The following is a 26,130-nucleotide window of genomic DNA, read 5'->3' on the forward strand; positions in this document are numbered from 1 at the left end:
TCTCTCTCACAGTTCTGGAGTCAAGAAGTCTGAAATCAAGGTGTTAGCAGGGCAACATTTCCTACAGAGGCTCTGAGGAGAATACATTCCTTGCTTCCTTCAACTTCTGGTGGTTGCTGGCGTTCCTTGACCTGTGACTGCATCACTCCAATCTTTGCTTTCACCTTCACGTGGTCTTCTCCTCTGTGTGTCTCAAATCTCCCTCTGCCTCACTCTTATAAGGACACCTGTCATTGGATTTATGGTCCACCTGGATAATCCAAGATGACCTCATCACAAAATCCTTAATTACATCTGTAAGGACCATTTTTCTAAATAAGGTAACATTCACAGGTTCCAGGGATTAGGGTGTGGATGTGTTTTGGAGGGCCACCATCTGGCCCATGACACTGATCTCCCAAGGCAAGAACATTAAAAAGTTCATAGTTCACTCCTGAAAGTGCTTGTTGACGGCCACGGAGCTCCCAAGACGTTCTGGAGCTGAGCCAATGAGCTCACGTGGGACAGCCCATCATCCATCCACCCTTGGAGACGGCAATTATTGCCAGCCTGCAGCAATCTGACATAGCTGGGAGAGCCAACAGAGCTTCAAGAAATTCCTGGGCTAAAGGATCCTCTGCATGTGGAAGTTTTCATGGCCAACGTAGATACTTTTCTACTCGCAAGGGTGGACCTCTTGGTCCATTTATCCTTGGGGTCCTTGGGGCTTGTATAGTTTAGCATTATTCAGAGTGCATGCCCAGGCACTCCAGCTGTGTGAGATGGCCTCTGAGAAGAGTTCAGTGACCACGGACATGTGAACAACACTGGGGACCATATTCCCTCTTGTGGATGCTCAACACATTTTTAATAGATTAAAGGCACCCAGAAATCCTATGGTAGAGAAGCCCAGTATTTCCCAACTTGCCTGCAACTCTTTACAACTCATAAATCATACTTGGCTTTGGAAGGGAAATCTATTGGAAAGGAAATGTATGAGCGTGTGTTTGCACTGTGTCTTCTGTGTTGGCAGAATGAGGGAATGTCAGATTATGCCTCCTTTCTGACCTTATTTGCAATCTCAGAGCTTGTGCCAACCACTGACTCTAATGGGCTCTGGTCTCTGCTCAGCACCAGCTCCCCTGCTGACACGTTGCTTCATCCCAGGATTCAGCTGTGTTTGCCCAGGACTTACTGACTTGCTTGATGTTACAGCAGAGAGCACAGAACTCTCTGTTATGCCAAGTCCTCTGAGGCCCTCCTCACATTCTGCTCCCTTACCATAGTTGAGGGACATGTGGGTGAGCTTTGTGTACATGGCACCGAATAAAGCATCTTCTTTATCTGCTTCATTGAGTAATAAGTTCAGACGTGGCAACTCAATCTAAATTTGTGTGGCTTAAGCCCAACTTCTCTTTTTCTTCCTTTGGTCTCTTCAGAAGGAACTCTCAAGGCCCAGTTACATCACATGGACAGACAGTCAGGACGCTGTCACTTGGGAAGAAACAGCAGGCGTCAACCGTGATTTGCCTTTCTCTTTCTCCTTTCTTTCCTTCCTTCCTTCCTCCCTCTCTCCCTCCTTCTTCTTTCCTTCCCTCCCTCCTTTCTTCCTTCCTTCCTTTCTTCCTTCCTTCCTCCCTCCCTCTTCCTTCCTTCCTTCCCTCCCTTTCTCTTTCTTCCTTCCTTTTTTCTTTCTTTCTTTTTACCTTCCTTCTTCTCTTTTCGTTCTTTTCTCTTTCTCTTTCTTACCTTCCTTCCTCCCTCTCTCCTTCCCTCCTTCCCTCTTCCTTCTTTCATTCCTTCCCTCCCTCCTTTCTTCCTTCCTCTTCTTTCCTTCTTTCTCTTTTCTTTCCTCTCTTTTCTTTCTTTCCTTCCTTCCTCCCTCTCTCCCTCCCTCTTCTTTCCTTCCCTCCCTTTCTTCCTTCCTTCCTTTCCCCTTCCTTCCTTCCTTTCCCCTTCCTTCCTTCCTTCCTTTCTTTCTTTCTTTTTCTTTCTTTCTTTCCTCTCTTTCTTTCTTTCCAAGAATTAGGAGATTGACACAAACAGAACAAGGTTTTATTTCATTGGAAAAATTACAGGAGACTTTTCTTTTTCTTAATGGCCATACCACATGGCATGTGGGATCTCAGTTCCCCGACCAGGGATCAGACCTGCACCCCCTGCATTGGAAGTGTGGAGTCTTAGCCACTGGACAGCCAGGAAAGTCCAAAAATTACAGGAGAAGTTTTTAATAAAGAGCTTAGAAGGTTTTGTAAAATACACTTGTCATTACGAATATCAACAAGAATGTTTTTAATGATAGCATGCACTTTCAAATTTAAGAATAATTTAAAATTTTGGCTGTCCTACTTTGTGAAAAAGATATAAATGAAAGAATATGAAGGACTGTGGCTTTCATGTTTTACTCCACAGATTTTTTTTTTTTTTACTTAAAAAAATGTTTTTTTGGAGTAGAGGCAAGATGGCGGAAGAGTAAGATGTGGAGATCACCTTCCTTCCCACAGATACAGTAGAAATACATCTACACGTGGAACTGCTCCTACAGAACACCCATTGAACGCTGGCAGAAGACATCAGACCTCCCAAAAGCCGTGTGGATGAAAGGCAGGCATCAGGGCTGTGCCTCTGAGGTGGGAGAGCCAACTTCAGGACACTGGTCCACAAGAGACCTCCCAGCTCCACGTAATACCAAACGGCGAAAATCTCTCAGAGATCTCCATCTCAACATCAAGACCCAGCTTCACTCAACGACCAGCAAGCTACAGTGCTGGACACCCTATGCCAAACAACTAGCAAGACAGGAACACAGCCCCATCCATTAACAGAGAGGCTGCCTAAAATCATAATAAGACCACAGACACCTCAAAACACACCACCAGACGTGGACGTGCCCACCAGAAAGACAAGATCCAACCTCATCCACCAGAACACAGGCACTAGTCCCCTCCACCAGGAAGCCTACACAACCCACTGAACCAACCTTAGCCACTGGGGACAGATACCAAAAACAACGGGAACTACGAACCTGCAGCCTGTGAAAAGGAGACCCCAAACACAGTAAGATAAGCAAAATGAGAAGACAAAAAAACACACAGCAGGTGAAGGAGCAGGGTCAAAACACACCAGACCTAATAAATGAAGAGGAAATAGGCAGTCTACCTGAAAAAGAATTCGGAATAATGATAGTAAAGCTGATCCAAAATCTTGGAAATAGAATAGACAAAAATGCAAGAAACATTTAACAAGGACCTAGAAGAACTAAAGAGGAACCAAGCAACGATGAAAAACACAATAAATGAAATTAAAAATACTCTAGATGAGATCAATAGCAGAATAACTGAGGCAGAAGAACGGATAAGTGACCTGGAAGATAAAATAGTGGAAATAACTACTGCAGACCAGAATAAAGAAAAAAGAATGAAAAGAACTGAGGACAGTCTCAGAGACCTCTGGGACAACATTAAACGCACCAACATTCGAATCATAGGGGTCCCAGAAGAAGAAGAGAAAAAGAAAGGGACTGAGAAAATATTTGAAGAGATTATAGTTGAAAACTTCCCTAATATGGGAAAGGAAATAGTTAATCAAGTCCTGGAAGCACAGAGAGTCCCATACAGGATAAATCCAAGGAGAAACACACCAAGACACATATTAATCAAACTATCAAAAATTAAATATAAAGAAAACATATTAAAAGCAGCAAGGGAAAAACAACAAATAACACACAAGGGAATCCCCATAAGGTTAACAGCTGATCTTTCAGCAGAAACTCTGCAAGCCAGAAGGGAGTGGCAGGATATACTTAAAGTGATGAAGGAGAAAAACCTACAACCAAGGTTACTCTACCCAGCAAGGATCTCATTCAGATTTGATGGAGAAATTAAAACCTTTACAGACAAGCAAAAGCTGAGAGAGTTCAGCACCACCAAACCAGCTTTACAACAAATGCTAAAGGAACTTCTCTAGGCAAGAAACACAAGAGAAGGAAAACACCTACAATAACAAACCCAAAACATTTAAGAAAATGGGAATAGGAAAATACATATCGATAATTACCTTAAATGTAAATGGATTAAATGCTCCCACCAAAAGACACAGACTGGCTGAATGGATACAAAAACAAGACCCATATATATGCTGTCTACAAGAGACCCACTTCAGACCTAGAGACACATACAGACTGAAAGTGAGGGGATGGAAAAAGATATTCCATGCAAATGGAAATCAAAAGAAAGCTGGAGTAGCAATTCTCATATCAGATAAAATAGACTTTAAAATAAAGACGATTACAAGAGACAAAGAAGGACACTATATAATGATCAAGGGATCGATCCAAGAGGAAGGTATAACAATTGTAAATATTTATGCACCCAACATAGGAGCACCTCAATACATAAGGCAAATACTAACAGCCATAAAAGGGGAAGTCGACAGTAACACAATCATAGTAGGGGACTTTAACACCCCACTTTCACCAATGGACAGATCATCCAAAATAAAAATAAATAAGGAAACACAAGCTTTAAATGATACATTAAACAAGATGGACTTAATTGATATTTATAGGACATTCCACCCAAAAACAACAGAATACACATTTTTCTCAAGTGCTCATGGAACATTCTCCAGGATAGATCATATCTTGGGTCACAAATCAAGCCTTGGTAAATTTAAAAAAATTGAAATCGTATCAAGTATCTTTTCCGACCACAACGCTATGAGACTAGATATCAATTACAGGAAAAGATCTGTAAAAAATACAAACACATGGAGGCTACGCAATACACTACTTAATAACGAAGTGATCACTGAAGAAATCAAAGGGGAAATCAAAAAATACCTAGAAACAAATGACAATGGAGACACGATGACCCAAAACCTATGGGATGCAGCAAAAGCAGTTCTAAGAGGGAAGTTTATAGCAATACAAGCCTACATCAAGAAACAGGAAACATCTCGAATAAACAACTTAACCTTGCACCTAAAGCAATTAGAGAAAGAAGAACAAAAAAACCCCAAAGCTAGCAGAAGGAAAGAAATCATAAAGATCAGATCAGAAATAAATGAAAAAGAAATGAAGGAAACAATAGCAAAAATCAATGAAACTAAAAGCTGGTTCTTTGAGAAGATAAACAAAATTGATAAACCATTAGCCAGACTCATCAAGAGAAAAAGGGAGAAGACTCAAATCAATAGAATTAGAAATGAAAAAGGAGAAGTAACCACTGACACTGCAGAAATACAAACGATCATGAGAGATTACTACAAGCAACTCTATGCCAATAAAATGGACAACCTGGAAGAAATGGACAGATTCTTAGAAATGCACAACCTGCCGAGACTGAACCAGGAAGAAATAGAAAATATGAACAGACCAATCACAAGCACTGAAATTGAAACTGTGATTAAAAATCTTCCAACACACAAAAGCCCAGGACCAGATGGCTTCACAGGCGAATTCTATCAAACATTTAGAGAAGAGCTAACACCTATCCTTCTCAAACTCTTCCAAAATGTTGCAGAGAGAGGAACACTCCCCAACTCATTCTACGAGGCCACCATCACCCTGATACCAAAACCAGACAAAGATTTCACAAAGAAAGAAAACTACAGGCCAATATCACTGATGAACATAGATGCAAAAATCCTCAACAAAATACTAGCACACAGAGTCCAACAGCACATTAAAAGGATTATACACCATGATCAAGTGGGGTTTATTCCAGGAATGCAAGGATTCTTCAATATACGCAAATCAATCAACGTGATACATCATATTAACAAATTGAAGGAGAAAAACCATATGATCATCTCAATAGATGCAGAGAAAGCTTTCGACAAAATTCAACACTCATTTATGATAAAAGTCCTGCAGAAAGTAGGCATAGAGGGAACTTTCCTTAACATAATAAAGGCCATATATGACAAACCCACAGCCAACATCATTCTCAATGGTGAAAAACTGAAACCATTTCCACTAAGATCAGGAACAAGACAAGGTTGCCCACTCTCACCACTACTATTCAACATAGTTTTGGAAGTGTTAGCCACAGCAATCAGAGAAGAAAAAGAAATAAAAGGAATCCAAATCGGAAAAGAAGAAGTAAAGCTGTCACTGTTTGCAGATGACATGATACTATACATAGAGAATCCTAAAGATGCTACCAGAAAACTACTAGAGCTAATCAATGAATTTGGTAAAGTAGCAGGATACAAAATTAATGCACAGAAATCTCTTGCATTCCTATATACTAATGATGAAAAATCTGAAAGTGAAATTAAGAAAACACTCCCGTTTACCATTGCAACAAAAAGAATAAAATATCTAGGAATAAACCTACCTAAGGAGACAAAAGACCTGTATGCAGAAAATTATAGGACACTGATGAAAGAAATTAAAGATGATACAAACAGATGGAGAGATATACCATGTTCTTGGATTGGAAGAATCAACATTGTGAAAATGACTCTGCTACCCAAAGCAATCTACAGATTCAATGCAATCCCTATCAAACTACCACTGGCATTTTTCACAGAACTAGAACAAAAAATTTCACAATTTGTATGGAAACACAAAAGACCCTGAATAGCCAAAGCAATCTTGAGAACGAAAAATGGAGCTGGAGGAATCAGGCTCCCTGACTTCAGACTATATTACAAAGCTACAGTAATCAAGACAGTTTGGTACTGGCACAAAAACAGAAATATAGATCAATGGAACAGAATAGAAAGCCCAGAGATAAGCCCACGCACATATGGTCACCTTATCTTTGATAAAGGAAGCAAGCATATACAGTGGAGAAAAGACAGCCTCTTCAATAAGTGGTGCTGGGAAAATTGGACAGGTACATGTAAAAGTATGAAATTAGAACACTCCCTGACACCATACACAAAAATAAACTCAAAATGGATTAAAGACCTAAGTGTAAGGCCAGACACTATCAAACTCTTAGAGGAAAACATAGGCAAAACACTCTATGACATAAATCACAGCAAGATCCTTTTTGACCCAGCTCCTAGAGAAATGGAAATAAAAACACAAATAAACAAATGGGACCTAATGAAACTTAAAAGCTTTTGCACAGCAAAGGAAACCATAAACAAGACCAAAAGACAACCCTCAGAATGGGAGAAAATATTTGCAAATGAAGCAACTGACAAAGGATTAATCTCCAAGATTTACAAGCAGCTCATACAGTTCAATAACAAAAAAACAAACAACCCAATCCAAAAATGGGCAGAAGACCTAAATAGACATTTCTCCAAAGAAGAGATACAGATTGCCAACAGACACATGAAAGAATGCTCAACATCATTAATCATTAGAGAAATGCAAATCAAAACTACAATGAGGTATCATCTCACACCGGTCAGAATGGCCATCATCAAAAAATCTAGAAACAATAAATGCTGGAGAGGGTGTGGAGAAAAGGGAACCCGCTTGTACTGTTGGTGGGAATGTAAATTGATACAGCCACTATGGAGAACAGTATGGAGGTTCCTTAAAAAACTAAAAATAGAACTACCATACGACCCAGCAATCCCACTACTGGGCATATACCCTGAGAAAACCATAATTCAGAAAGAGTCATGTACCAAAATATTCATTGCAGCTCTGTTTACAATAGCCAAGACGTGGAAGCAACCTAGGTGTCCATCATCGGATGAATGGATAAAGAAGATGTGGCACATATATACAATGGAATATTACTCAGCCATAAAAAGAAATGAAATGGAGGTATTTGTAATGAGGTGGATGGAGTTAGAGTCTGTCATACAGAGTGAAGTAAGTCAGAAAGATAAAAACAAATACAGTACGCTAACACATATATATGGAATCTAAGGGGAAAAAAAAAAAAAAAAAGGTCATGAAGAACCTAGTGGCAAGACAGGAATGAAGACACAGACCTACTAGAGAATGGACTTGAGGATATGGGGAGGGGGAGGGGTGAGATGTGACAGGGTGAGAGAATGTCATGGACATATATACACTACCAAATGTAAAATAGAGAGCTAGTGGGAAGCAGCCGCATAGCACAGGGAGATCAGCTCGGTGCTTTGTGACCACCTAGAGGGGTGGGATAGGGAGGGTGGGAGGGAGGGAGATGCAAGAGGGAAGACATATGGGAACATATGTATATGTATAACTGATTCACTTTGTTATAAAGCAGAAACTAACACACCATTGTAAAGCAATTATACTTCAATAAAGATGTTTAAAAAAAAAAAAATGTTTTTTTGGGCCATGCCACAGGAATCTTAGTTCCCTGACCAGGGATCGAACCCAGGCCCCCTGCAACGGAAGCATGCAGTCTTAACCACTGGACCACCAGGAAAGTCTCTACTCCATGTGTGATTAATGAATGGTGAGACTCAGTAGCCAACACTTTAACCAAGTGATCAAACTCGGCATCAGTAATCATGGTCCAACCTGACATTTTGGCCTCCTGATTTGCTACCATATGAAAAACACATCATCTATGAAATATTCTTGCTAAAAAATGTTTAACTTGAGTCATATCAAGCCTCTAAGCTAACTTCCAGTTTATAGGAAATACAGGGGCTAAAGGAACAGTTAAATGACACCAGGACAAATCAATCAGACAAATCTAGAATGAAGGACATTGTATAAAACAACTGTCCTGTGATTTTCCAACAGGGATTGTCATTGAAAAATGAAACGTACAAGGACTGTTTTAGATTAAGGGAGACTATGTAGGCTTAAACCAGTGGCAATGCATGAAGGTCAATTGAACGCTTGTTCAAAAAAAATTCAAAACAAAACTATAAAAGACATTCTTGGGACAATTATAGAAACTTTAGATTCTAGATATTGTTATGGTGTGGCAATGGGTTTGAAGGGTATTATTCTAACTGTAGGAGATACATGCTAAAATGCTTAGAGGGAAAGTTGTTCAGACACATACTTTCAAATGACACAGAAAAAAAACTATAGTTAAAATACATATGGCTAAATCTTAATATGTTGAATCTAGGTTGAGGGCATATAGGTGTTCATTGTACTATTCCTTCAACTTTTCTGTATATTTGAAAATGTTCATAATAAAATGTGCAGAAAAAAACTGGTCTTGAAGGCCTTCATCTCAGTAACATTTTGGCTTAAATTGCAAGTAATTTTTATTTGAATATTATATCTGAATATGTTAGGGATAAGAAACACTTGGTACTTTGTTTTGATGATTTGATTTGATTCAATGTAGCTCCTTGTTGAGACTATCTGCCTGAAGCATTGAAATTGAATTCATTATAACTGAGAAGCGCAGATGTAGAAGTACAGACACACCAAACCTTATATATCACTGTTGCTCAATTGATATTTCAGCTACCTTATGAATGTGTCTCTTGCTAAGAAAGGCATTCATACACATGTTGCTATTTCAGCAACAAAAAGTATCTCCTGGAAAATTTTGCTTTGTTTATTCAGCCAATATTTATTGACTTACTACTACATGTCCAGGCCTGTGTTGGCCTAAGGGAAACATCAGTAAATGAAAGGGGGCCACGGCCGTTGAAGATCCACAGTCACTGACTTCCAAGTGCACAAGGACAGATGTAGCCTCATTCATGCTAATGCAGAATTCTCTAAAGATTTTGCTTGTGTACACCCTAAAAAATTATTACCTTCATTTCTTTTTTTTTTTATATTTCACTGCCTGCAGTGTTGGTTTATTTATTTTTTTTAATTTTTTTAAATTTATTTATTTAAATTTTATTCATTTATTTATTTATGGCTGTGTTGGGTCTTCGTTTCTGTGCGAGGGCTTTCTCCAGCCGCGGCAAGCGGGGGCCACTCTTCATCGCGGTGCGCAGGCCTCTCACTATCGCGGCCTCTCTTGTTGCGGAGCACAGGCTCCAGACGCGCAGGCTCAGCAACTGTGGCTCACGGGCCCAGTCGCTCACGCGGCATGTGGGATCTTCCCAGACCGGGGCTCGAACCCGTGTCCCCTGCATTGGCAGGCAGACTCTCAACCACTGCGCCACCAGGGAAGCCCTACCTTCATTTCTTGATAAAAATTTTTCATTGTATGTTTAAATGGCAGCAAAGATGTAATTCTGGCATAAAATTGATATTTTAAAATTGTTTCAGCACTTTTTTTAAAAAAAGGTCCTAGTAAGTATAATTTCTTTATAATCTTTGCCTGGTAATCCCATATATGAAGTCTTTGTAGGATGGTTTCTGTTATCTGTTGTCTGTAAGTTCTTGTTTATATATATATATATATATATATATATATCTCCCCCAGATATGGGATTACCATATTGTATCTGCCAGGTACTTAGGGGTCCCAGTAGTTCAGGATCATTTTGAACTAAATTTATTGCTTGAGATTATTTGGTTACTGGCATGTCATGAGTTTGAGGTGCAATCCATGCCAGGGTTGGTTCCTGGGTATAATTTAATAAGGCTCAGCAAAACCAAATTTTCCTAAAAGTTTCAGAGAGGGGTCTACTTTTGGTTCACATTTGGTTCACTATTCCTCCTGAGATCGCAGTTCTGGAGGCCCTGGGGGAGAATCCTGGTAGAAGGTCTCTTAATAGATGTTTCACCGTGGGCAGGCTCTGGGCTTTGATAGTTGTTATTCTTGCCCCTGGAAGCTGTCAAAATTCAGGTTCAAAGTTTGCCTGTAATCAGCAGAGCAAAAGCAACTGCCATGTTCCATTTATATCCCATCCTTAGAGTCTGGCCTGCTAGTTGCTTTACTATTTTTGTCAACTCTTCAGTGGTTTTACAAATATGTTTTTAATATTTTATCAAGTATTTTCAACTGTTGGTCTAAATAACCTAGCCTGCTATATTCTTGGAAAGGGAAGTAAACATCATCATTTTTCTCAATACTTTAAATGAGAAGCTCTTTTAACCTGAGGTTTCTGCCTGGACTTGAAGGCAACCATGAACTCCTGGAAATTGTATGCAACATTCTGTGTTTATGCAGTTTTTCTGGGAAGAAAGCCCACAGATTTTATCAGATAGTCAAAGGTGCTAATGACTGAGACTCCCCAGATCTGAGAACCACTGCTTTATAGTTTCATTAGCACGTAGCAATTTTACTTTTAAAAAATGATTTCAGAATAATTTCAGACTCACAGAAGAGTTGCAAGTACAGTCCAAAAAAACTCCGATATTGCCTTCACCCAGATTCACCAACTTTTAACTTCTCTCTCTCACTCTCACACACACACACACACACACACACACTTAGTCTTTTTCTGAACCATTTCACTACAAGCTTCAGACCTGATTCTACATCACCTCTAAATACTCTAATGTGCATTTCCCTAAACAAGGACCTCCCAAGAAGTCAGGAAATTAACACTGATACAACACTACCATTCAAAGAACCTATTCAAATTTTAATTTTGCCAACTGCCCCACAAATGTCTTTCTTAGTTTTCAGGTCTAGGATTCCTTCATACATTGCATTTAGTTGTCACGTCTCTTTGGCCTCCTCCAATCTGGAACAGTTCCTCAGTCATTCTGTCTATCATGTCCTTGAGAGTTTAAGAGAATACAGCCCTTATATTCCGTAGGCTGACACTCAACTTGATTCCACTGGATGTTTCCTCATGCCCAGACTCAGGCATGCATTCCTGACAAACTTTAATGTTCTCGTTATGTCAATCTGTCCCATCACTGGTGATGTTGACCTTGATCATCTACTCATGTTGATGTCTGCACTGTAAAACTACTATTTTTCTTTTTAACTGTTGGAAAATGTTCCAATAATATGCTAAAATCCTGTTCCTCATTGAAACTTCACCCATTCTTAGCCTCCATTGACAACTCCAGTCTGAACCACTATCAGGTTGGTAAGTGATTTTCTGTTTATATCATTCCTTTTACATTTATTGGTTGGAATTATACTGCAAATTGATTTTCTGTTTATATCATTCCTTTTACATTTATCGGTTGGCATTATACTGCAAAGGAAGAGCTTTTTTCTCTCCCTACTGATTTACATCATGATGAGATCATGGATTCCTATTTTACTTAATAGGTTATAATCTGTTACTGTAATATTTATTTTCATGCTCAAATTGTCCTCAGCATGGCCAACGGGAGCCTCTTTGAGCCAGTTTCTTTATCCTCTTAGCATGGCCCTATCAGTTTTTGAGCCTTTCCTTAATTTCTGCACAAGATGTTCTAGGCTTATCTTGTAGTTTTCCTGCTCCAGCCCTAAAATCTGACATTTCTTCAGAGAGTCTTGGTTCCTCTTTTTTTCCCCATATAAATATTTTTTGAAAATTTTGAACTTTATTTTTTTTTAGAGCAGTTTAAGGTTCACAGCAAAAGTGAGAGGGAGGTACAGAGATTTCCATATACCCCTACATAGGCTCCCCCATTATTAACATCCCCCATGGTATATTTGCTACAATTGATAGAATTGACACATCATGATCACCCAAAGTCCATAGTTTGCATTACAGCTCACTCTTGGTCTTGTACATTCTATGGGTTTGGAGAAATGTCTGATGACATGTGTCTATCATTATGGATCATACAGTCTTGGTTCCTTTTAGTGGAGCATGGTATTAGAAACCAAAATCTGTATACTCAGTGTGCTCATAGCTACTGAGATATCACTGCATGTCTATCCTCTCAGAGGACAGAACTAGGAAATGTATATAACGTACACATAATATTAAATAATATCTATTTCCTAGCGTATATATTTAATATCTGATATATTATTATATATGATATTTACAGACATACATATATAGTTGAGCCTTGAACAACACTGGTTTGAACTGCATGGGTCCACTTATACTCAGATATTTTTTCAATAAATACGTACTACAGTACTACACCTTCTGAGGTTGGTTAAATCCAAGGATGTGGAACCACAGATATTACGGCTGACTATAAAGTTATACTCAGCTTTTCAACTGAGCAGTGGGTCAGTGCCTCTAATCCCCACATTTTTCAAGGGTCAACTATATATATTTCTATATTTGTTTACATTTTTAAAAATGAGTTCCTAATGATACCTATATTTCCAATCCAACACCTCAGGGTTTTTTCTAGCCTTCCCCTTTTCCATGTTAGTATTTTCTCCAACAGTGGGAAATCTGGTCATCATTATTCAACATAATCAATTGTCCAACCACACCAGTCTTCTCTCTCTGCCACCTGCATGTCTCTCCCTTCAGCATCCATGTTCTTGCCCACATTACTGTTGTGTCTCATAGCAGGAAGGGAGGAGAAATGGAATAGAAAAATGGAAGGGAAGGGAAGATGAGATGAGAGGGAAAGGAAGATAGGAAGGAAGGAAAGAGTTTAATGTTAAGATAATGCCATAAACTGCCTTCAATAATTTATAGACGTTAATGTTAAGCTTATAGTAAGGCACTTTACTTAATTATCATACGTATACTTGGTCAGCAGCAGTTCTGTGCAACTTCTGTGCAACTGTTGCAAAGTCTTGGGCTTCTATCTAAACATGGGCTCATGGTAAAAAGTTGAGAGTTTAGTGGCAGCGTTAAGAGTGTGGCTGCTGGGGCTTCCCTGGTGGCGCAGTGGTTGAGAATCTGCCTGCCAATGCAGGGGACACGGGTTTGAGCCCTGGTCTGGGAAGATTCCACATGCCGCGGAGCAACTAGGCCTGTGAGCCACAACTACTGAGCCTGCGCGTCTGGAGCCTGTGCTCCGCAACAAGAGAGGCCGCGATAGTGAAAGGCCCGCGCACCGCGATGTAGAGTGGTCCCCGCTTGCCGCAACTGGAGAAAGCCCTCGCACAGGAACGAAAACCCAACACAGCCAAAAATAAATAAATAAATAAATTTAAAAAAAAAAAAAAAAAAGAGAGAATAAGGGTAGGAATTAAAAAAAAAAAAAAAAAAGAGGGTGGCTGCAAATAGTAAACAGGTGAGGTTTAAAAATTAGAGGTCTGGAGTCAGACAGACCTGTGCTTTAATTTTGGTTCCTCTTCTACATATGGCCAAAAGCAAGTTACTTATCAGCTGTCTCAGATTCCTCATCTGTGAAATGGCTACAATATTTGCTTTGCAAGATTGCTATTAATGTTCATTGGACATAATAGGGAGTTAGGTTAATCATTGTTATTGTTAGTTTGTTAGAGTTGGTGCTCAAAAAACTATACTGTTGTCTTCCCACACATCCCCTGTTGCTCCTTTGATTGCTATATGGAAACCCAGAATTACTAAGCTATAGTATCCTCGTGGCACAGTGCGCGCGCACACACACACACACACACACACACAGAGGCTGGAACCACGTGTATGCTATACCTTTAAGTGTCTCTTTTGATCAAAATAACTTTTTCTCAGGTTGAAATTCTTTATGAATTCTAACTGGTTTCCTTGGACAAAAGTGTGGCAAATAAAAATATTTCTATATAATCTTGGTGTCCTTGTTTGAAAACAACGAGAATTCTAATTATAATGCATATCTATTGTTTTGTCCTCCCTTTTCTTGTGGGAAATGTTCTTTCTGCACTTCAGTAATGTAGTTCAATGGCGGTGTACACGTTATGTTCTTACAGACCTTCATCATTTGGTTCAGGGATGGGCACCTAGCTGGACCAATGAACTGTCCTTCCCTAGGAATTGTTGATTTGAGACCAGAGATCGTCACCCTCGGCCTGTCTGACGGTGAGGCTGAAGATATGACCTTGAGAGCTATCAGGGGCCTTGTCCCCAGCCAACTGGTGTGACAACAAGAAGCTGATGTGCAGAGAGAAGCAGAGCAGAGGGATGGGGCAGAGAGGGGGCTCTGGTTCCAGCAATTCCTGAGGCCCACTGGACCACTACCCTTGTCACAGTTTGTTCATGTCGACAGTCCATTCCTCCCTTTTGTCTACTAGCTTAGTTGGTAACCAAGAGAGGTCTGACTGCCTTATGTATCTCAAAGGGTTTGTTGTGAGGACCAATGCCTGGCACATAGTAGGGACTCAACAAATATTGGTTGATTACTCTTGGGTTTAACCTCCAAAGGCTGAATGAAAAAAGGTTGGGGCAATTCTCAACTCTAGAAGTAACCTTCCTTTGAGCATCACAAAGGAAGACACAGAAAGACAAAAGGAGGGAGCCCTCCACCCGCACCGCATACACCCACATCCCTCCAATCCTAACCCAGGTCTACCGCCTGGAGGTTCACATACCTGCCCGGAAAGACCACTGGCACTTCCTTCAGTAAATCTCGAAGTCTACCTCTCAGAATCCTTCCCGCTTTTGCTGTACAACCCGAGGCTGGGTCTGGTGGTCCTGAACTGTGACCCTGGTCTGAGTTGAATGCTCTGCCACAGGCCTCACAGGGGATGTGAGTGCTCGTCCTGTTGGGCGGGAGGGGTGGGGACTGGGGTATGAGCCTCCTTCAGATTCCATTTCTTGGGAGATAATATAGTCTAAACATATTTAAGAAAAAGCTTAAATATACTCAGTTCTCAAGGTCAGCCCTTGAAATCAGTGGGCCTCCATTATCGTGTCAAGACTTTGAATTCTCTCCTACCTTGGGTAACATGAGTGACACTGGTCAAATCGGTGACATCAGTCTTCAAGGGCTGCTCTCTCTACAGAGGATTCCACTTCGTTATTTTTTTTTCTTTTTTTTTCATTTTAACAGTTTTTAATGAAAGTTGTATACAAGATTACTTCATTCCTGCATCTTCTCAATTGTTTCTTCCTTATATTTGCCCTTTTCCTTTCCTACTTGGCGAGACTTGGCTTTACGTTCGAGGATCTTTTTGTGGTCTTTGTCCAGTTTTAGTCTGGTGATAACCACCTTGCTGGGGTGAATGCCCACATGGACAGTCGTGCCATTAGCCTTCTCCCGCTGCACTCGTTCAATGTAGATTACATGCTTCTTCCTGTAAACCTGGACTACTTTGCCAATTTGCTGCCCTTTGTAGTGCCCTCGTACAAACTGAACTTCATCATCCTTCCGGATGGGCATGGATCGGACATTGTACTTCTGTCTCAGCTCTTTAGAAAGAGGGGAAGACATAATCTTCCTGCGAATGTGGGAAGGCGCATTGAAATGCCTTTTCCGGTTCTTGCTTCGGTCAGAAGTCACAAAGGGATTGAACTTCATTTCGGCCGCTGGCGCTTCAGCGACGGCCACAAAAGGGAAAAGGGCCCACTTCGTTATTTTTATTCTAAGTCTCATTCTGATTGATGAGGCTTGGGGGAGGGCGTCTTCCCAACTCCTTCACTCACACAGATGGAAAAGAGATTGCTAGCATTCCTGAATGTATCATATATCTAATCTATATGCAAGTCATCTGCATATTCTTTAAAATAGATTTCCTTGGGATTAGAGACACCTTTAGTTCTACTAAGGCGATTCTAAAAGTGGTGACCTTTCTAACTTGTTATTTTCTACATAGTTCTTCAGTTAGAACAACAAGCCAGGGATTACGGTGAGGAAAGGTGCTGTACTGATGGAAGCAGAGCTCAGTCCGAAGCAATTTAGCTCCGGCCAGGTAAGCGTCCGACACGCAGTGTTATCAAGCCCTGTCCGTATCTGAACCGATTTCCCTTACAAGAGGGTGTTGCAGCCTCCAGCCTAAGCAGGTTATTGAAGCAGTCCTTCCAGGCAAATGAAGTTTCCCTGGGAGGGATTGTGGTAGAGTTAGAGCTTGCCTTTTTAATTTAAGTGACATTTCAGTACTTCCTCAAAACGTGCATCAGAAGTGCCCGCGTGCGGAACAAAAATGCATGTATCCCTGGGCCGACTCCAAACACGCGGCACCAGAATCTCGGGGCGGGAGGGAGGGGGGCGCCTAACTTGTATTTTCACAGGCGCCCAGGTAACTCTTCAGCTCTGAGACCCGCCTTAGTCTGCACCGCGCCCGGGCCGGCGCTGGGCTCGCCACCTCGCCGTCAGGCGCTCTCTCCTGCTGCTCTCCTCCCTCAGCTCTGCGCCTTCTTTGTCGCCTCCCTCGGGGTCATTAGAACTCAGCTCCTTCTAAGGTTTCAGCCCCATTGCCCCGCGCAGTCCTCGGGACAAAGCCCGTGTGGTCCGCCGCCCACGAGAGTAGCCACCCGCTGTCCGCGAAGGGCGCCGCAACGCCCCCGCGGCCGCCACCCACCGAGCCTGGGCGCCGCGGCCGCCCGCCGCCGGAAGTAACGGCACTTGTCGTTGACGCGCCCCGCCCCTTCCGCCTCCGCGCCCCGCCCAGGCCTCTCCCCTCCGCTCTCCCCGCCCCTCCCCCTCCCTACTCTCGCTCGCTTTCTGTCAGCCTTTCTCCCTCTCGCTGTCCCCGTCTCTCCTTCCTCTAGCTTCCTCTTTCGCACCTGAGCAACGCACCTGCCCGGGCCCGGCTCCGCTCCCGCCTCCCTCCTCCCTCCTCCCCTTCCCTTCCCCCCGCCCCGGCCGGAAGGCTCCGGCCTCCGCCGCGGGAGCTTGGCGGCTGCGTCACCGCCGCCCCCCCGCCGCAGACAAGATGGACACCGCCGAGGAAGGTAAGTCGGCGGCGCCCGCGCCCTTGCTCTGGCGCCCGGGTTCGGGCCGGGCCCGCGCCCGGTCCGCGGCGCTTGAGGCGGGCGGCGAGGCCCGGGCGGAGCGGCGGGGGCGCCTCGGCTCGGGGCGGGGGCGCGCGGTGACGGCGGCGGGACCCGGCGGGCGGGATCGCGGCTGAGCCGGCGCCGGGGTCGTTTGCCCGCCGAGCGGCGGGCTCGAGGGGCGGCAGGGAGCAGGAGGTGACCCCTCGGCGCCCCCCGCCGTTTCCCGCGCGCGCGCGCGGAGGGCAGGACCCCTGCCCGGGCCGGGGGCGTCGGGCTGCGGTGGCCACGGCCGGCGTGGCTCCCCGCCCCCTCTGTCCCACCAGTCCTGGGTTGGGGGTGACGGCGCCGTGGTCGCTGCACGAAGTTTGGGGGCGTTTTCCACGCCCTTCCCCCACTCGGTTTTGTCTTTCTTTATGTCGCTTTGCCCCTCGCTCTCCGGGCCCGACCTTTTCACGATAAAACTTCTTTGTTGACTGAAACTTCGCGAAAAATATCCCGCCAGGTGACGGCCTGGTGGAGTGAACTGACCTCGTATTTAAAAACCTTGTCCTCTGCTTGCGTGGCCCCTAGTAGTTTGTTTACTAAGCGAGGCAGAGGCAGGGCCACCGAGGTTATTCGAAGCAGGAAGGCTCTTTGTTTCGGTGTAGTTTATTTTGTGCTTAGTCTCTGGCACCAATAAGCAGAGTTTTGTGTCTGTGTTTTGCTTTGTGAGTGCGTGTGTTTTGGATGTGGCTGTTCTGGAACAAGCTGACTCTTGTGAACTGAATACAGAAGTGAAGACATGACTGAACATCTGTGACTAGTGAAACGCATTTGCTAATCCGGCGAAGGTAGTTAGGTGGTTTTTAAGCAGTTTTATCTTTTTAGAGTTTATCGAATAATTTCGTGAGTCTATAGAGGAAATTCCTAATCGCTTTCCTGTTGTTGCGGTTATCGGTGACGATACATTTATGCTTTGGGTTTATTATGTGGGGATATAAGCGTCTTGCAACCTTACGGGTTGCGATTTTGATGATTTTAAATGAAGATCGTTAGGGACTGTCGTGGTGTGCAGTAATGCGTGATGAAAAGTTTGATGTTGTCTGTATATGTGATGCGTGGAGGGGATCAATTTATCATTTTTTTTAAAGAAGTCTTTCGATAGGAAAAACCTCAACTGTAATGATATTTGCACGTTATACTTGACAGTTTACAAAGCATAGTTACATGCCTTCACATTTGATCTAAGATCCCTATGGAGTAGGTAGGTATTACTATCTTTTATAGGTGTGGAAGTTAGTTTAGTTATTTTAATAGTTTGTCCAAGTTTCACACCCTAGTAAGAGAAAGATTTGAACCTAGGTATCCTGATTACACAGTTTTCCTTTCATTATGCCTGAGTTGTTTTTATTATATGCTGTGAGTGAAAGGTAATCACCACAGGAGACTCCTTTGGAAAAAACAGTAAAGTGAAACTGCTGAGGAGGTTAGGAATTACTTTCTTTTGACAGGTGGTCCTAGTGTGTAAATTTCCATCTGCATTCCATACATCCTTTTGGATTCAAATTTTAATGATTCAGTCTAGTAATGAATGTGTTTATTGATTTATCAATTGATATATACTGGCATGTTTTATTAAATTCCCATTCTTTGAGCTTAAGCACTTAGTACTTGCATACACTTACCGTATGATAGCGGTGATTCAGGAATTGCAGAATCGCAAAGGTGGAATCATGAAAAATATTTTCCGAGTGCTTCTAATGCACTGCCCACCCCCCTCAGTCAGGGTGAGGTACAAATGATATTTATCTACTGACTTGAACACTGTTCTCTATTGAAATAACTGACATTTACTGAGGACTTGATGGATGGCATGTACTTCACTAAACATTTTATACACATCTCATTTAACTCTCCTAAGACTTTTAGGTAGGCACCATTCCCTTTTTACAGATGAGGAAACTGAGGGTTAGTATGATTAAGTAACTTGCCCAAGGTCATACAGGTAACAGATGTCAGAGGCAAGATTCCAACTCAGGTCTGACAGACTCCGTGGTTAAATTTATAAGTGGATACCCAGTGTCCAGTGTTGAGATGACTGTATTTTTGTCACTCCCTTTATAAGATGAATTATCTACATAATTTGACAAAGCTTTACTTTGCGTTTGTTTTATGACACTGTTAGTCATGAAATGAAAGTGAACTTTAATACTGCTCATGCCTAATTTTGCATAATTCCAAATTGGAAGTCTTCTGAAATTTTCAAAGTTAGTGTAAATTTAACTTGAAAAAATGCTGGAAGGAAAGGGAGGATTACAGAAGATTTCAGGATAAAAATGACAAAGTGAAGACACCAGAAAGCTTGGAAACAACTTCTGTTTGCTAAATGAGTTATTACAGGTTATTTCTTAAATTAAAAAAATGCAATTGGGTTTTTACTTGATTATAAAAGAAACTTTTTTTTTTTTGGTAGGAGACTTGGAAAATATGGCTAAACATAAAGAAAATAAAAAATTTTTAAATCTTTAAATTTTATCACTCGTTAAAAACACTGTTGATGTTCTTCACTTATCTATTTTTTAATATGTTAATCTGAGCAAACAGAAATCTGAAATACCAACCTGCAAAGAGATTGTTAAGCTCTTCCATCTCTTTTAAAAGTTGCATGTTGCTTTCCTCTCATGGTACCATATATGATGTTATAATGCTCAGAATGTTTCATATTTGTAGTAAACAAGACTGAATTCTACTAGAAAATGGGTTGTTTGCCAGATGGATTTTGACCCTTCATATTATGTGTTTGCTAGGTATTAAAGATCTCTAAAGTGTTCAGTGTATTAAGTTTTATTTTTGTAAAATCAACAGTTTTATAATCCATTCTAATAATACAGCCATGCCTTGTTTTATTGTGTTCACTTTATTGAGCTTTGCAGATATTAATTTTTTTTTTACAAATTGAGAGTTTGTGGCAACCCTGCATTAAGTCTATAGGTGCCATTTTTCCTGAAGCATTTGCCCACTTCATGTCTCTGTGTCACATCTTAGTAATTCTTTCAAATATTTCAAATTTTTTCATTATTATTATATTTGTTGTGGTGATCTATGATTTACTGTTGTAATTGTTTTGGGACACCATGAACTGTGCCTACAAAGACAGTGAACTTAATAGATAAACGTGTGTATTCTCACTGCTCCACCAACTGCTGTTCCCATTTCGTTTTTTCTCCTTGGGGCCTCCCTATTCCCTGAGGCCCAACAATATTGAAATTAGGCCATTTAATAACTCTGTAATGATCTCTAAGTATTCAAGTGAAAGGAAGAGTCGCATGTCTCTCACTTTAAATCAAAAGTTAGAGATAGGTAAGATTAGTGAGGAAAGCATGTTGAAATCCGAGATAGGCTGAAAGCTAGGCCTCTTGTACCAGTTAGCCAAGTTGTGAATGTAAAGGAAAAGTTCTTGAAGAAAGTTAAAAGTGTTCCTGCAGTGAACACATGGATGATAAGAAACATCCATATTGCTTATGTAGAGAAAGTTTTAGCTGTCTGGAGAGAAGATCAAACCAGCCACAACAGTCCCTAAAGCCAAAGCCTAATCTAGAGCAAGGCTCTAACTCTCTTCAATTCTGTGAAGGCTGAGAAAGTTGAGGAAGCTGCAGAAGAAAAGTTTTAAGCTAGCAGAGCTTGGTTCATGAGGTTTAAGGAAAGAAGTTGTCTCCATAACAGCAAAGTGCAAAGTGAAGCAGCAAGTACTGACGTAGAAGCTGCAGCAAGTTATCTAGAAGATCCACCTGAGATAATTCTTGAAGGTGGTCACACTGAAAAACAGATTTTCAGTGTAGATGAAACAACCTTATATTGGAAGCAGATGCCACCTAGGACTTTCATAGCTAGAGGGGAGACGTCAGTGCCTGGCTTCAGAGCTTCAAAGGACAGGCTGATTCTTGCTGGGGCTAATGTAGCTGGTGACTTGAAGCTGAAGCCATTGCTCATTTACCATTCCAAAAATCCTAGGGCGCTTAAGAATTATGCTTAATCTCCTCTGCCTGTGTTCTGTAGATGGAACAACAAAGGCTAGATGACAGCACATCTGTTTACAACATGGTTTACTGAATATCTTAAACCCACTGTTGAGACCTGCTGCTCAGAAAAAAAGAAGGTTCCTTTCAAAATGTTATCACTTATTGACAATGTACCTGGTCACCCAAGAGCTCTGATGGAGATGTACAACAATATGAGTGTTGTTTTCATGCCTGCAAACACAACACCCATTCTGTAGCCCATGGATCAAGAAGTAATTTCAACTTTCAAGTCTTATTATTTAGGATATACATTTCATAAGGCTATAGCTGCCATAGATAATGATTCCTCTGATGGATCTGGACAAAGTAAATTGAAAACATTCTGGAAAGGATTCACCATGCTAGATGCCATTAAGAACATTTGTGGGGGCTTCCCTGGTGGTGCAGTGGTTGAGAATCTGCCTGCCAATGCAGGGGACACGGGTTCGAGCCCTGGTCTGGGAAGATCCCGCATGCCGCGGATCAACTAGGCCCGTGAGCCACAATTACTGAGCCTGTGCTCTGCAACAAGAGAGGCCGCGATGGTGAGAGGCCCGCGCACCTCGATGAAGAGTGGCCCCCGCTCGCCACAACTAGAGAAAGCCCTCACACAGAAATGAAGACCCAACACAACAAAAAATAAATAAGTAAATAAATAAAAATTAAAGTTAAAAAAGAATATCAGTTTCTTAAAAAAAAAAAAAATTTGTGATTCTAACACAACATTGTAAATCAACTATACTTCAATAAAAAGAAATAAATAAAATTTAAAAAAAGAACATTTGTGATTCATGGGAAGAGGCAAAAATATCAACACTAATAGGGGTTTGGAAGAAGTTGATTCCAACCCTCATGGATGATTTTGAGGGGTTCAGGACTTCAGTGGAGGAAGTAACTGCAGATGTGGTGCAAATAGCAAGAAAAATAGAATTAGAAGTGGAGCCTGAAGATGTGACTGAATTCTGTAATCTCATGATAAAATTTTAACAGATGAGGAGTTGCTTTTTATGGTTGAGCAAAGAAAGTGGTTTCTTGAGACAGAATCTACTCCTAGTGAAGATGAAATGAAACGTTGTTGAAATGACAACAAAGCATTTAGAATATTATGTAAACTTAGTTGGTAAGGTAGGGGCAGGGTGTAAGAGGATTGACTCCGATTTTGAAAGAAGTTCTGTTAGGTAAACTGCTCTCTGTCATCAAATATTTGAACTTCAGAGCTTGAGGAGATCTTAGGTCTTCCTCATTTTATCGATTAGGAGTCTGATCCTGCAAAGCACTGATGTTTTTCAGTTTCAAAAAAAAATCTGTTCTTTGCTCAAGGATATACATTTTTTAAAAGTAAAAGCACTGCAACATTGGAATAAATGTTGCAAGTATTGATGTATGAAACTCTCATTAAGATATTAAACGTTTTGTCATAGTAGTGTGTTCTCAATTCAGCCCAGTGATACATAGAGCTGACGTTTTTCTTTTTCATTTTTCTAAATTACTGCTCACACTAGCAGAATGTAATATAAAATCTCATCAGCCTATTTTTATGGACTGCTAAAACAATTGTTTTTTATGCTTTATGAATCATATTCATTGGGAAGGGATGAAGCTGAACTTTATCATAATTGATCGTGTTCTGTATCTATTATGGTAAAACCTTGAGGTGACTTAGATTTGGAAGTAATGGGTTAAAAGGATAGGAAGTTGTCAGAACCAGACAGCTAGTTACTGTCTTTCTAGAACCACATGGTCTTTCATCTCTGCTTCCAGTAATGTCTGCTTCATTCTTCTTGCCACAGATCAACTTTCACTGCTTTGGCATGCTTATGGGCAAGCATACATGCACTTATTTGACAAGTGTTTATTGAGCACCTGTTACGAGCCAGGCACTATTTTATGCACTTGGGCTAGGCTGGTAACAAAATAGACAAAATCCCTTCTTTCATAGAGCCTACGTTCTTGTTTTTGGCTTGGTAGAGGAGCAGGGGAGGACAGAAAATAAACATGTAATAAATTATATGGCATGACTAGATGGTTATACGTGCTGCGGAGAACAGTTAGTTGGGAGGGAACAAGATGGGTGAGAGAAGGATGAGTTGAAGCTGGATTACAAAGGGGCATGAGTTAATTTTGGTGGTGATGGATATGTTCATTATCTTGATTGTGGTGACAGTTTTACCAGTGTCAAGCGTTATCAAGTGATATCCTCTAAGTAAGCGTATTTTATTGGCTGTCCGTTATTCCTCAGTAAAACTTTTAAAAAATCCATTGTTTTTTACTCATGCATGGCTTTGTAACCTCATGTACTGATCATTTGGTAGCTGTTGGATCAAGTTATGCAAATCTTCCAAAGCTTGACACATTTTCCTGTGTAACATAAAAGTCACATTCATTAATGTCACCACTTATCTCAAAAGGGCTTTAGGTATTGGAGGAGCTGTCGTTCTTATTGTGGTGGATATAGGTTTTCTAAAATCCTAATATTTGCTTGAAAGTTTTATTTTTGTCATTGGCAGCAAATATTGTTAGTGTTTTCCTTGGTTCTTAGGCTCACTTCATTCTTTTGTGACACAGTGCCTGCCGAATACCCAAATCTGTCTGAATAATTGTCATTTTGTTGTTGTTGTTTTGTTTTGTTTTTTTTTCATAGTAAAAATGGTGTTTCGTGGGAGGTGGAGGTGGGGAAGCAGTTCAGCTGGTAACTCCAAAGAATAATACAAGTGCTTTTTCTTGAGACAACCACTGCTGTTGAGCCTGAGTCCAGGAGTGAGTCCACACGCTCTGTATTTTTCACTTCTAAAATTTCCACTTGGTTCTTCTTTAAATCTTCTTTTTCCTTTGCACTTTGGATCCAGTGAGGAGGCAGAAAACACAGTAACTTAACTAGAGAAAGTTGAAAGAATTATTAACCTATGATAAGAGAATAATTATAAAGATGTAAGGACTACAGTAAAGGGTACCCTGGGCCTGAGGGAAAATGTCCAAGTAGGGACAGACTGGGGAGGGGTGAGGGCCCCTCCTCACAGCTGTGGTTCAGACCTCATTGGAGGAGTATGGAGTTGTCCAAGCCAGAGCTAGTCCACAGTTTCTGGGTGAGCAGGAAACAACCCTCCAGGGTGCATGCAGGAGACTCAAGGTTGATGGGTAGGCATGCAGACAGAGTTAGGGTACCACTGTGGGCGCAAGGCCTGGAGTGTGTTGAGCTGGTATCAGTAGGGCTGTGAGAAGTTGGTTACTAAAGCAAACCTGACACTGCAGCGGGAGAAAGGAGTGCTCCAGCCCTCCTGTGTTGTCCCTCCAGCACCCTCTACCAACAAATTTATTTTTAAAAACTGTTTAAAAGAGTCCAGTCTCTTATCACTGAACAGGTGGTACTGAAGGATAAATTTGGAGCTGAGAGGAAATATTCAATACATTGATACTTGGCACACTCCTGCTAAAACTTGGGAGTTATTGCCTGTGCTGCTGAATTTGCATTTGCCCACTGCTGGCAAAATCCTCACCACGAACTCTGTAACTACTGCAGGAGTCCACAGTACCTGCAGTTAGCTGCCACTGCTGTTTTTAGAGCCAGAAGTAGGAAATGGCTTTACTCCTTTCCTCCATCTTATGATCCCACAGGAGAGCTTCTCATTGACAGCATGTAACTCAAGCCTAGTCAGCAAGGCAGATGCAGTTTTCAGGCTTCCAGGAGCAATAGTATAGGTGAATGTTAGTTTTGTAATGATCAGTAATCTGGAGAGATAAGAAATAACTAAGCTTTGGGATATATGGAGAATTGGAATTTAAATGTATGCTTTCAAGGCCTAATTACCAAATCCACATTTTAAAAAAGTAGGTATACTTTCACAGTCAAAAAGGAAGTGTTTTTCACAGAATTTTAGCAGTTAAAAATTTCTTTTTCTTGTAATTGTAAAAGTAGCAATGAAACAGTAGAAACTTCGGGAAAATGGGAAGAAAATCACCCATGTTCTCATCTAACCAATATAATGGCTATCATTTTTTGTATTTTCCCTTTTAGGCTGTTCTGGGTTTTTTCCCTAGTTGTAAGAATTGTGTGTATTCATTTTTTTATTCCTGCTTTGTTTACTTAACATTATGCATACTTCCATATTGTCATATAACTGCTATTTTTACGGGGCTATAGACATTCGTGTAGTGAATGTACCACAATTTATGTAGTCACACTTCTGGTTTTAGCTATATAGGTTATCCACAGATATTTTGAATACTGTTTTTTAATAATGTATTTTTAATATTTGTTTACTGTAATCGTAGCTACTAATTATAAAATTTTTGTTGATAATTAGCTATTAAAAATCCTTTGTTACTGCAACCAGGTGAATCAAGGTCAACATTAACAGTCATAAAAATCATGTTGATAATGTACCGTTCATATTCTGTGATGAAATGGCACTTTGCCTATGTGATTTTCCTCCCCAGAACCCATAGCCCCACTCTAATCATGACCAAAAACATCAAACCAATTCTGGGGACTTCCCTGGTGGTGCAGTTGTTAAGAATCTGCCTGCCAATGCAGGGGACAGGGGTTTGAGCCCTGATCTGGAAGGATCCCACATGCCGTGGAGCAACTAAGCCCGTGAGCCACAACTACTGAGCCCGCGTGCCACAACTA

The 26,130-nt window shown here is 41.2% G+C and overlaps 2 protein-coding genes across 2 annotated transcripts in view; one reads left to right on the forward strand and one right to left on the reverse strand.

Annotated features, from left to right (window-relative positions):
- Positions 1 to 1,319: 1,319 nt before the first annotated feature.
- Positions 1,320 to 16,088, reverse strand: LOC133090747 (large ribosomal subunit protein uL24-like). The gene is made up of 2 exons (XM_061189128.1): positions 15,123 to 16,088; positions 1,320 to 1,473 (listed from the first exon to the last, which is right to left on the reverse strand). The coding sequence occupies exon 1, from the start codon at positions 16,049 to 16,051 to the stop codon at positions 15,614 to 15,616; it is 438 nt and encodes a 145-aa protein (XP_061045111.1). The 5' UTR covers positions 16,052 to 16,088; the 3' UTR covers positions 1,320 to 1,473; positions 15,123 to 15,613.
- A 1,088-nt stretch (positions 16,089 to 17,176) lies between these two features.
- Positions 17,177 to 26,130, forward strand: part of MARCHF6 (membrane associated ring-CH-type finger 6) — a 75,143-nt gene continuing 66,189 nt past the window's right edge. Inside the window, exon 1 of the mRNA XM_061189129.1 lies at positions 17,177 to 17,424. Coding sequence (XP_061045112.1) covers positions 17,406 to 17,424 — 19 coding nt within the window. The 5' untranslated portion in view covers positions 17,177 to 17,405. The remainder of the gene's footprint in view (positions 17,425 to 26,130) is intronic.

The sequence above is a fragment of the Eubalaena glacialis genome, chromosome 4 (genome assembly GCF_028564815.1).
Source record: "Eubalaena glacialis isolate mEubGla1 chromosome 4, mEubGla1.1.hap2.+ XY, whole genome shotgun sequence".
Taxonomy (NCBI): Eukaryota; Metazoa; Chordata; class Mammalia; order Artiodactyla; family Balaenidae; genus Eubalaena; species Eubalaena glacialis.